Source organism: Amborella trichopoda, chromosome 4 (genome assembly GCF_054954075.1).
Source record: "Amborella trichopoda isolate Santa Cruz 75 chromosome 4, AtrichopodaSantaCruz75HAP2 v2.0, whole genome shotgun sequence".
Lineage (NCBI taxonomy): Eukaryota > Viridiplantae > Streptophyta > Magnoliopsida > Amborellales > Amborellaceae > Amborella > Amborella trichopoda.
The window spans coordinates 8092149-8104953 of record NC_142339.1 but is presented as its reverse complement, the minus strand read 5'-3'; the positions used below and the strand labels follow the sequence as shown (position 1 = coordinate 8104953).

Below are 12805 nucleotides of genomic sequence, written 5' to 3'. Positions count from 1 at the left end.
GAGATGTTCTTTAAAGGAAAAAGTTTATATCAGGTTGATGCCTTAGATTATAAAATTAAGGTGAACATCAAGACGCCATCAGAAAAGACTATTTTAAGATTGGAAAACCATCCAATTGATCATGACATTGAGATGTATAGACATGAAATGCATAGATATAGCAAAAAAAAAAAATTAAAGTCCCAAATAGATTATCTGGTCATTTTAAAAAGTAGATTTTCTGGTCATTCTAAAACATTTTTACACTAAAATTGCATCTTATGACAAAGTTTAGAGGTGTTTCTTACTTTGATTGTTTAAAGTTGCCACGTTATACAAATCTCACCCTTCTTTAAAGGTGTATGGTTCTCTCTGCGTTCTTTGGTTTGGGAAATTTGAAGAAGATTGTTTAGGGGAATTGAAATGATTTATGTATCGTTCTTCTTAATTCAAGTTAGGATCAAGATGATCTTGAACGTTTTTCACGTTTAGGTTCTCGCTTATTTAACATGCCTAATTGTACATATAAACTTACAATTAAATTTAAGTGTAGTTTATTGTTTGAAAGAAAATAAATTTTATATACATTCGACCCTCCCTTTCTCTCTCACACACGCCCACATACTTGCACATGCACAAAAGAAGGGCGAATCTTATTTGCCAATTTGGACAGTAAATTATACTAAGCAAGAGTTTGGACAATCCCATATTTATTTGGATAGTATACTATGAGGCCATTTACTATTGTTACAAGGAGGCCACAATTATTTCTACCATTAAATGTCGAATTGAAAGGCTTAAAGTGTCAATAAATTTTTTTTATGAACGTCAAGTGTAGTCAATGATACTCTTATAGCCACTCGATTTAAAATTTGACAGATAAAATGATTATGACCTTTTTGTACTAAAAGAGCAAAAAGTTTATAAAATGCTGCATCCTTATACAATAAAGACAAGGTGCACCTAAAAAATCTAATGGGAAAGTTTTGAAATTGGTAATTCTTCCAATTAGTCACCGTGCTGTCAAGATTTATTGATATTAAAGAAAAAAAAATTCAAGTCCTAAAAATAATATATCTTGTAACAAGTCATTTAGACCATCTATTTTTTCAGATTTTCACATGTTTATAGCTCTATTCGACTTGCACTATTTTTAAATTTAAATTTAATAATTAGGGTTGTAAGATTTTTGACACCAAAACTACATCTTCCGACAATATTTAGAAGTGTACCTTACACAAAATAAGGTGAGCACGTTATACAAACCCAACCCAAAAGTAAACGATCTCCTTATATGGTATTCCTATTTACTATCAATGAGATTTGGAAATACAGGCATTTTAGGGGCATGGGAAGTTTTAACATGCAGAAAAAGAACGGCCCTTGGCATTAGTGAGAGAGATGGATGAGACATTTACATCTTACTCATAAATGCATCCTTAATCAAGAATGGAATATTTAATTAATAAGTCTGTTCAAACCGAGTGAAGCCTGGAGTTGATACAACGAGAGATTAGGTATAAATTATACACTTATTGCTAAGCAGAAATCAAATTCTATTTCCACACCCTCTAGCCATTCTCATAGATCAAAGACTCTATGTTGCATTGAATGAAGAACTTCCAAAGGAGCCGAATTTTCGTCTCAGTTTAAATTACAAAGAATTACAACAGAACCAGAATCGTTTCTTTTTCGTGAGGTTACAAAATAACAAAATATACGAACAAAAAAGAACAATGAATTCTACTTTTCACAGATCAAAAAACTCTAAATAGCATTAGTTTTATTTCCCTGATAGTGATAAAATAAATAATCAGTACTTTTATGTGTTTCTCCACTTAGCAGGATATCCTTCCTCCATCTTTTTGTGCTCAATAATGATATCATCCTGAGACTTAGTTTTGTGATGTGAAGTTGAATATTCTGGTTTATAATTTAGTCCAAACTTGAGCTTCAAAAGCAACGAATTTGACATGACACCTAATGAGCTCAAGCCCATTAGAGCTCCTGCAATGGATGGGGTTAACATTGTCCCAGTCACTGGTAATAATAGTCCAGCCGCTATGGGTATGCCAACCTGCAAAACCATCCATCAACTCAGCATGATTAGCAAGAACCAGTCCGTGGCACAAACATTACACGGATATCAATAAAAGCAAAAAGTAAGTGTGAAAGTTCAATGTAAAAGAATGAAACACCCCCAACAATAACTATTCAAAATAGAAGGAAACCAATCAAATCATAGAGCTTATATCATGTAAATTGTACAAACTATTCCAGTCAATTTAGAGAGCTGTTTTCTTTTGACATTTACAATAGTCCTCAAGATTGTCACATTGTGGCCAGCTATGTTAAGAAGATGTCAATCTTGGGGAATACAATGCTCTTGTATTTTTCCATCAGGAAAAGGAATAGTATTTATATAACGGATGAGTATAATCATGTAAACTGGAAAGCACAACAGCAACAAACTGTTAAGTCTGAAAGAATACTGGTAAGCAATAAGGATCCAATAAACTTCACATAGTGCTTACAGCTGCTCAAATGTGATTGAGAAAATCACAGTTTTACTCACAAAAATTTTTAGACAGATAGGTAAAGATATTTTTAAACAAATTATAAAAGAAAAGGAACTTACAATATTGTATGTGAACGCCCACCAAAGATTTTGCTCGATTGTCTTCATGGTTAATCTGCTTAATTCGAGGGCATCAAGCAACTGGCAGAAGTAAGTGAGTGTTAGCAAAGATTCACAATTCATAATCTTAAAAGTGGGGAGACACTGTTCTGTCAGCTGACGTGTTCTGGAAAATGCAAAGTTTATGTATAAAAGCTATAGTGAAAAATTAAGGCACATAAACCATTATGAAGATCCAGTCACCTCAGCGTTCCACAAAAAAATATTTTGGCCATTTAAGATTAGTGTTTAAGGTGCGGTTTGTATAGACATTCAAATTAGAGCTTACCTTCAAATAGTGTTGAGAAATGTGGTTTCAACATTGGAAATCTTTGTGATAGCCTTAAAATATATTTTCATCTTTATTTATAATGTTTAAAGCTTCAAAAATAGTCTAGATCGACAGATCTATGAAAACTTGAAAATCTTAAAAATTGATGGTCCAAAAATGCATTACAAAATACACTATTTCCAAAACTTAAAATCCATTTTTTCTCATGTCCATGTATCTTGACGTCAAGATGATTAATTTGAGCATATTTGAGCATCAAAAAATGCTCTTCTATTGAAATTTTTAAGGTAGGCTCTAATTTGATTGTTTAGAGCCTTAGTTCTATATAAACTTTTCCCTAGTGTTTATGGCATGTTATTTCAAACATCTTTATGTTCTTCACTGAAAAATTTCATGAAAGAGAACTTGTTGACAGTGCAGTTTGTAGAAAATCTCTTTTAATACGTAACTTATTTCTAAAGAAACTCCCAGAGAAACTAAGAAGCAAATAAAAGTAAAGAAAGAAAAACTAAAAAAAAAGAAATATCGATAAAAAAATAACGTAAGAAAATTCTACAATATCGCTTATCTGATATTTTCATAACAGATGCTTATTTCTAATTTTTAGGGAAAATTATGGAAAAATCCATTGGAATTTAAAACCAGTCCCCTGCATTTCATATTTTGATGCCCAAGTCCCACTTTTTTCTATTGTATATTGTATTTTAACTTTTTCTATACATTGGTTTAAGCTCAAATTTGTGGCGTCCATATTTCACACCATCACACACCTGAAAAAAATACAAGAGAAAACTAATTTGAAATAAATAAATGACCACAATGCCCCTGGAACTTGTAAGGGTATTTTTGTCCTTTTGTTCCATTGAATTATGTTTTAATATGTTTTTACAGATGTGTGATGGTGAGAAGCACAAACACCCAACATTTGAGCTTAACCCAATACATAGAAGAAAATAAAATTCGAATGCAATGCTGTAAAAAAGTGAGACTTAAGCATAAAATATAAATATGAGGACTATTTTCCAAATTCTGATAATAAACTGGGATTTTCCATACATTTCCCTCATTTTAATATTAACTTGCAAACTCCAAGGTAAATGAACACTGCTTACTACCTGTGATAATTTATTGCCCATAAGTACAACAGTAGACACCTCACTAGCAACCCCTACCCCTCCTCCCATTGCGATTCCGACGTCTGCTGATGCAAGGGCAGCGGCGTCGTTGACACCATCACCAACCATTGCCACCACTCTTTTCTCTTTTTGAAGTTCACCAATGAATTTCTTTTTTTCATCCGGTTTCACTCCAGCAAGCACCTGCCAGACTCACGAATTATTTCCATCACATAAAGCACATTACTTTCTCAGAAGGAAAGGTATACCATCTAATGGACGGAGAAAACAATAGTCCACTGGGTCATCACCATCCATCAAAGCGATACATAGAGAGTGGGATCCACTTATGGTCACATCTTATTCTGGTTGGTCCCTCAAACTTTATCTATCTCTGTCCACTTCATTGCAAGGTGATGAACCAATGGATAACAGATTTTACATGGTTTACATGGTCCCATTGGATTATTAGTATACTTCCCCTTTTCCATAAAGAATAAAAGTTATGTATTTTGAAGCTGTTAACTGTTGTATTGAGTATAAAGCAATAAGTACAAAGAGATAGCCATAAAAAAAGGGTGCAGTTTGTATAGAGCCGAGGCTCTAAACAATCAAAGTAAAGCGCACCTTCAAATAGTGTCGAGAAATGTAGTTCCAATATTGGAAATCTTTGTGATAGCCTTAAAATATATTTCCATTATTAATTATAATATTTAAAGACCAAAAAATAGTGTAGATTGAGCAGATCTATTAAAACTTGAAAATCTTGAAAATTGATGGTACAAAAATGCATTGCAAGATGCACTATCTCCAAAACTTGAAATCCATTTTTTTCTCATGTCCATGCATATTGATCTGGAGATGATCAATTTGAAGATATTTGGGCATCAAAACAACCTCTTCTAGTGAAATTTTTTAGGTGGGCTCTAATTTGATTGTTTAGAGCCTCGGTTCCGTGTAAACCTTTTCCTGAGGCCAATGTAAGTGCCATATATTTTCATCCACAATGCCCACTATGCTTTATTAACACTACAGTTTCAAATTTTTGCTTTCCTTAGCTAAGGTTATGTGGTCACTGGAAGCACATCCATGCTACATAATTAAATTCTGGGCTGTATGTGCACTCCACTGAAAATTACTTCAAAAATATATTGTTCAAATCCTGTGCTACAATTCTGTATATCATATGCTTTCTTCCTTCTTTTTTTGAGAAATGTTGATTATATCGTATGCTTTCTTCTTTTTCTTAGGAACTTCTTAGTCTTTGCTATGTCTTTTACATTGGATTATATGTCCAACCCTCATGAGTTAAATAATGGCATTGAAGAACTCATCTTCCTGGTATACATTCAAGCCTACAAGCTTCTTTTTTTAGTATATTTCAGGTCTAACGCAATCAAAATCACTTTACTATGTGTTTGTGCACGTACGGGTATGTAGGACTGGTCTACAATAAGTTCTTGTGGGGAACTTTACCTCACTTTTTTCCATCTCAAAAATAACTATCCAATTAAAAAGATGATTATGATCCTATGACAATAAGCCAGCCTTAAAGGATGAACATTGCAAAATCTTAGGGAAGTGGGCTGCCAAAAGTCAGATTGACCCAAGAGACCCAGGTGCTATAGTTTTTTTCGCTCCCTGTCATGCCATTTAATGCTCTTTAAGAACCATATATCAGATAACAACATTAAATGAACAGTAAAATCAGAGGGGTAGAATGAGGTTCTGCAATTGCACGCTATATAGATTGTTACAAGTTCAAGGGCCTATTGCACTGAGAATATGGAGAGCATAACATTTACTTTTGTGAACCAGCATACAACAGTGAATATGATGTAACATGAAGCTTTTAATTATTAATATATAATGGTGATATAAAAAACAATTAAGAAAAATAACCAATCATACTTTTGGGTTAAGAGAAACAATCATCAATTGACCAACTAGGGATAATAGCAACACCAAATTTTCGAAGTGAATTGACAAAAATGAACTTTCTCAAAGATTACGATAAAATGCATGTCATTGAAGCTGGTGATGGCCTACTTACATTTTCTTTCTGAATGCCGACCATGGTTGCAACATATTCAGCAGTCTGTTTTCTATCACCAGACAACATGTAAACATCTATTCCTTTCTTACTGAGAGATTCAACCATTTGATTGGCATCTTCTCTAATCTTATCTTCAACATACACAAGACCAGCTAAAGTGCCATCCACTCCTACGCAGACCACAGATTGATTATTCTCCTCTAGATTTGGCAATGAACCTTTATCAACTCCCTGTCTGCTCCCCGAAAACAAAAGAAAACAAAATAAATTTTTGCAGTTATGTTCTGCATGAAGACATAAATACACATATAAACCATGAGATTATTTCTGATTTTGAAGAAGGCTCTCATTTCTTCTCAAAATGCTTTATTTTAAGCCAAAATGATCCTGGCCTGGACTCATATTAGTAAGTCCTGGTTCACTTCTGAAGCACATAAAAAACACACCAACACAAGCGTGGCACAAAATCAACATTCGTGTTCCTAGAAATTTAGAGAATTAATGTATGACAGATCCAATAGAAGGAAGGAAAAATTTCCTATGGATCATGCTGTCATTTTGCCCACCATTGATTCCCAAAGCATTGTTAATTTCTTGGATGGCTATGACCATGGACTGTCCATCTATTGGACCATCAGGTCCACAGCTTAAGAGCTCAAATTCAATTGTCCATTGTTTAGAATCGATCACAAGCTGGGTGGCTCTGGGCAGAAGAACTCCAGAATCACCTGAATCACCCATTTTTTCATAATTTTCAAAACTTTCATTTCAAAAGTGCCTGGTCCAATTTCGGATTCACCTGTCAGACTGCAGAACTTGGACTCAGGCCCCAGGTGAGTCAAAGCCCGAGTCCGGATTTCCTAAGCACTCAAATGACCCAACAAATGCTGCAAGAAATCAAGAGCTAACATGATTTATGGGGGTGTGACCAACACTCTAGAAATGGACCAACACATTGTCCATTGGGGGGCTTTCCTATAGGAAATTATGCTATAGTAGAAGACTATGGAAAAGCGACGGTCCATTGGGTCATTATTTCCATTGAAATGACTAAAAGGTGATGGACAAAGAACGGGATTCCCGCGTGATCTCACTCTCTCACAGAAATGCTTTATTTCTTTTGCTTTTTTTTTTTTTGGGTATTGGTGGCAGGATCCAATCTTGGAACATGGTGTTGCAATATCAACACCTTTGCCATCCGAGCCCGAGCCCAAGCCCAAAACTACCGTCCATTTCAACAGATGTATGACCCAATAGAATCGGTTTTATATAGTCCATTGGAGTATAGTATAATTTCCCTTAATTCAATCACAGGTTCAACGTCCTATTTTTCGCTAAATGAATCTATAGTGTATCCCGAAGTCATCATGGTTTTTGAGCTGCTTAATTATCATATGCTATCATAAATTATGGACGGCTTGATCTTATCCTTTAAAAAAAACCACAAACCTCTGAAGCCAGCTTGTCGTCCCAACTGCAACCCTTTTATATTCAACGGTAGCCACTGCACCTGATCCTGGCTCCTCATAAAATGTTCCATCTGTTGCCTGTAAAAATAAATGGAATAACACCGCTTAAATCTTCAAAGAAAGAATTGCAACACATAAACATAACATCCTGTTGATTAGATACCAGAGTTAAATATTCCGCATGAATTTATCAAGCCAAAAACAATAAGTTGGAAGTGCTTTTAGTTTTAAATAGACTTATAGTTGAACATTTACCCAGAAAAAATGGAAGAAAATTACCTTCACGTATTGACAACCAGCAGCTTGGGCTGCTTCAATAATAGCCTTACCAATGGGATGATTTGTATTTGATTCAACTGCTGCAGCTAATCTTAAAACCTCATGCTCTGACCATGTACAAGACGTACGATTCCTGTATCAAAGGACATGTGAATTGAGCAACTCTGATGTATTGATCTTCAGATTCTCCTGAGGTTTTTTAATGTTTAATATCACCTTTAAACTATTTAAGAAATTTAGTATTTAATCTAATGCAGTGAATTGACATAAACCAAATTTAAGAGTACTTCTGTTCCAAGGTTTCAAAGCTATTTCTCTTGTAGTGATGGAGACAAAGGGCATTGAAACGTTCAATTTATATCGAAGGTCAAAGAACAATTCTATTATGTCAGCATTCAAGTTTTTTGTAACTGGGTTTCTTTTAACAAATATTACATCAAAACTCGGAGCCCGATACTCAAATGTCCTCACAAGATCCTCCCTCACTATTAAATGAAAGAAAATTACAGCACAAGCAACCATCATAAAATATACACTGCAAAGAAGAATATAAGTTCTTAAACTCAACTGAGAAAAGTGCAAGTGCTCCTGTTCCAGAGTCACAACTTTGGTTACAACAGGCCTTCCAGCTGTCAAAGTCCCTGTTTTGTCGAATACAATTGTGTTGACCAATGCAAATTTTTCTAATACATCACCCCCACGTATAAGCAATCCCCTAGTTGCCCCTAGCGAAGTTCCAACCTTTAGGAGGCAAAAGTAACCAAATGGAGCAATAAATCAAATAATTGTTGTTATCACAAATATGAAAGTTGGACCAATAAGTGAGGGTTACACTTCTGACAAAAATGTACCAGTACAGCAGTAGGTGTAGCCAGGCCAAGTGAACAAGGGCATGCAACGACCTGCACTTCAATAAATGAGAACCTGAAACTTCGAAGTATAAAATGGTAGGAGAAAGCAAAATATGCTTGTCTTCAATAGCAGTCAGCACATCTACTGAAGCAAACAAAGTCTAATGAAGACAACTAAAAGCACTATCTTTGCTAAAGAAGCATCAAGAAGTAAAAATTGCAAAGCCTTCACTATACAAAGTAGGAACACCATTACCAAATAAAAAACTCAATATGGATGTGTCAAGTGATTATGAAAGAGAATTATGATATAACAGAACTAAATATCGCAATAAATCAACACCAATTTTGAAAAGTTAAATAGACACAATCTGGAGAACAAATTCTGAACCAGGTTCAATAGCTGATAACCACAGGAAGGACCATAGCAAAGCCCAAATCACATAGAAATTCACATTTCAAAATTAAAATACTTGGAGATAGTACAAAGCTAACAAAAACAAAATCTTACAAAGTGGAAAAAACTGAAATATGGAACCCATCACCCAAATTTCAATTGGAAAGAAACAAAAGATATAGAAAATCCAAAACCAAAAACACACAAACTATAGCATCATTTTTAATGTATGTGGCCATAAGGAAGGTTAAATACTCGTTGTCAACAAATCAAAGGGTATTTGCATCGATTACATGATTGCACACAAAGAAGCACCCCCTTTTCTCACAAATGAGAATGAATTTCACAAATCCAAGAAAATTTCTCAACCTTAGTCAGCAGAAATGCTGGCAGAAAGTCCTTGCGAGTGAATGGGAATGGTGGATAGACAATTTCCTACAAGAGCCCATCAGGAGTTCTAAGTTTGGGTGCTGAAATGTCATAATGTGACAATGCTGTGACAAAGTTCTTCAACAAATGTTGCTTCTAAATACATTAAAAGCCGATATAGTAAGAGTTCCATATCCTCCATAAACGAATTCAACAAAAAAAGGGGATAAGCACATGCTGATAATGATTTATATTACAGGGAAAGAGAAATCATGCTTCCAGCATGCCAATGTGAACTTAGTTGACAATTACATTTATTAAAAGGAGATTCAAAAAAGCATTGGTAATGACGTGCAAAAAAATGTGCCCTACCAAAACACTGCAGGATAGTTGCAACGCCAGTGAAATTGGGCTTCCTTGCTGGACGATAGCTGGTACAAGTTTTGAACCAAACAAATTCCAGAATAGAAAAGTAGCAGTTGAAAGGGCCATGACTCCATAGGTAAAGCGACCAGCAACCTGGTGTCATAATAAATATTCCTTTTGATCATAACAAAGATAACGAGGCGGTTGTACCAGCAAATGACCAAGATGACAGAAATAAATGCATTAGTGTTTATTCCAAACAAAACTTTGCTTATCAAGCTGCAACCTTGATCAACATTAATGAAAGTTTTACACTAACAAAACACAGGTGCACATTTCTCAAAGCCCAAATTTTTAGGGAATGTCATGTCAGAACATGAAAACAATCATATAAAGCAGTCCTAGGCAGCATTCGTCTGCCACGGGGACTATCTCAGGACTTTGAATAACATAATGATCACTGAAAGAATGCTTTTTCAGTCTAACCAGGACTTTACAATGATACTTGCTCAATTTATCTTACAATACTTGAAGTGACAGCTAATGATTCTCACAAATTTTCCAGGTAATAAAATTGGGAACCTTAAAATTTATATTCCCTGGAAACATGGGAGGCTCAAAGGACCTTATCTGCTAGCCGTTGTACAGGAGCTTCCCTATTCTGAGCATCTTCAACCAAGCGGACAATGTCCCCCATAACAGTCTCACCTCCAGGTCTTTTTACTTCTACTGTCAGTGTGCCATTAATATTTATGCTTCCAGCAGTAACTTCAGTCTAGGACAAAAGCGACTCTTAGAAAGATAAAAACAGGAGTATAAAATTGGAAAAACTATTGCTACAAGAACAATAACACAATGGTTAAAAAATATGTGATTATGGTAAAAAATTGCAATAAAGAACAAAAAAAGAAACAAAAGAAAGAAAATATACCCCTGGGAGTTTGGTTATTGGAAGAGGCTCTCCAGTGAAACTGGATTCATCAACAGTGCTTCTACCAGCTGTCACAATTCCATCAATGGGAACACGATCCTAAATAACGGAAGTTAAAGAGACACCAATGGTATGATCAGAAAAGGAATACTAATAAAATTAGAAGAAAGGAAATTTTGTAACAGTAATTAAGGTTACCTTCTATTTTCCCATTTAATGGAAACCAAATGTCTTTATAGACACGAGAAGTTTCAACCTTTTCAAACCCATCCCAGTTCTCCCTTGTAGCAGTGAGGTTCCTACTGTGGGACTAACTATTCTCGAAGCCAAATGGCTATAAGTGCATAGGTTTCTTATGTTCAGCAAAAAGAGGAAGACAAGCAGGAAATCATAAATCAATGTGAGAGAATAATGATTATTAAATAAGTCCAAAAGAAAAATTCATAGATTATCTAAGAAGATGTTAATGTAAGAATCTGAAATTGAAAGTAGGGTGGTACCAGAGTTGTTTTCGAGTACAAGTCCATTGATTAGGAATTGCTCAGTAACAAGCACGAGATATGCAAAGAAACGAGCAGAGAGACACTTCTAGATGAGTTTCTCTTTAAGCTTTCTCTAATGCTTGCCAGATACCCCAGTTCTTGCTACTGTAAATCATAATCTAAGCGTCTACAGCCATAGACTTTAGGCTGGATCTTCCGGTCAACAGTTAAAAGTAAACGTTGAGAAAATAACTTCTTGAAACAAAAAGCTGAAACTGATAAGGCTATGCATAACAAACGACTCCTCCTGACCAATCACTATAACATACTTCACCCAACTTCAGATAACCTTGGATTTTATGCCCCAAAGCTACACTCCAAAGCTAAAGCCATGTTGTGAGGACTAAAAGAACATTATTTAAACAAAGGGTCGAAAGACCCTTCAAATTTTAAGCCAACAACTGGTTCAATTGAGACCTGAAGGCTTATGTTGGGCACTTGGGCCCACTGATAATGCCTTTCTATGTTATTTTCTCCATTTGTTCATCTAGAAACAAGGAGACCTATCACTCTTCTAAAGCAAGGATGGAGGGACATCTTTCAAAACTCATACTCTCAGCTAGAACTGCTCTTTTTCCATGAGTAAATGAATCTAGGGCACTTTCCAACTAATCCACACAGGGAAGACGAGGCTCATAGCGATTTTAGTCTGCATTCGTTACCCATTGAGCATATGAGGAAGAGGCCACTGACGGAACTGTGAGACTGCAAACCAAAGAGATTGGATTATATATTTATTGAGGACTCCGTCAAGGAAATACTAATGGAGAGAGAAAATCAGTCTTAAACAAGCAGATAATTAAAGAACTTGGATTGATGCACCCAAAAAAGCTTGTCCATCAACCAACAGATGGCAACCTTAGTAACACAAGAAGACTGAGAAAGAAGAAATTGTTAAGACATTAAAGTTGACAAGAATGTTGGCATTGGTGGTGAACGAGATGATGATTGACTGATCGTGGCAGAGAGTTCTCTGCTTGGATACTTTGGGAAGGGCACTAGTGGCAGCCAGACATGATTCAGGTTGCCATGAATCATGATTAGGGTTGTCACGGTTTAGAGATGAAAGGGTACAAGCATAGTAGATGAACTTAGACAATTCCCCACAATGATCACCTTGGTTATAGCTTGTAGCCGTTTCTTTCATTCAAAATGCTAGTGTAACTTTGGCTTACATTCTTTTTCTACGAATAGAAGATCTATACATTACGCATTATAAAATTCCATTATATTTTTTAGCATTTCCTTGGAGGATTGTAAGCACTGTTCTTATGCATGGATGGATGGAATGAATGTTCTATGGATGATTCAAATGAATAGATTCATAAATTATGAAATATATGAAGCTTTGCATGAATTGCATCAGAAAATGACAAAAAAGGAAAAAGTTCAATTACTACTCAAAATGGTCTTTCCCAATACTATCTTAAATCTTAAAATCGCCTACTTGGACTATGTGGGTAGAATCAATATACAAGTGGC

General features: G+C 35.2%; 1 protein-coding gene across 12 annotated transcripts in view; it reads right to left on the bottom strand.

The window, feature by feature from the left end:
• Nucleotides 1-1563: 1563 nt before the first annotated feature.
• The window catches only part of PAA1 (P-type ATP-ase 1), a 46264-nt gene continuing 35022 nt past the window's right edge, over nt 1564-12805 (bottom strand). For 7 of the 12 annotated variants that reach the window (XM_006849746.4, XM_088864770.1, XM_020670561.2 and 4 more), the window contains 11 exons: nt 10782-10880; nt 10476-10625; nt 9857-10003; nt 8719-8769; nt 8436-8608; nt 7868-8000; nt 7569-7666; nt 6117-6354; nt 4064-4267; nt 2618-2698; nt 1564-2056 (listed from right to left, as the gene is read on the bottom strand). In XM_006849746.4, the coding sequence (XP_006849809.1) occupies nt 1802-2056; nt 2618-2698; nt 4064-4267; nt 6117-6354; nt 7569-7666; nt 7868-8000; nt 8436-8608; nt 8719-8769; nt 9857-10003; nt 10476-10625; nt 10782-10880 (1629 nt within the window). In that variant the 3' untranslated portion in view covers nt 1564-1801. Of the gene's footprint in view, nt 2057-2617; nt 2699-4063; nt 4268-6116; nt 6355-7568; nt 7667-7867; nt 8001-8435; nt 8609-8718; nt 8770-9856; nt 10004-10475; nt 10626-10781; nt 10881-10979; nt 11134-12805 lie in introns of those variants that run through there. The other 5 variants (XM_020670562.2, XM_088864772.1, XM_088864773.1 and 2 more) reach the window with 3 other exon arrangements.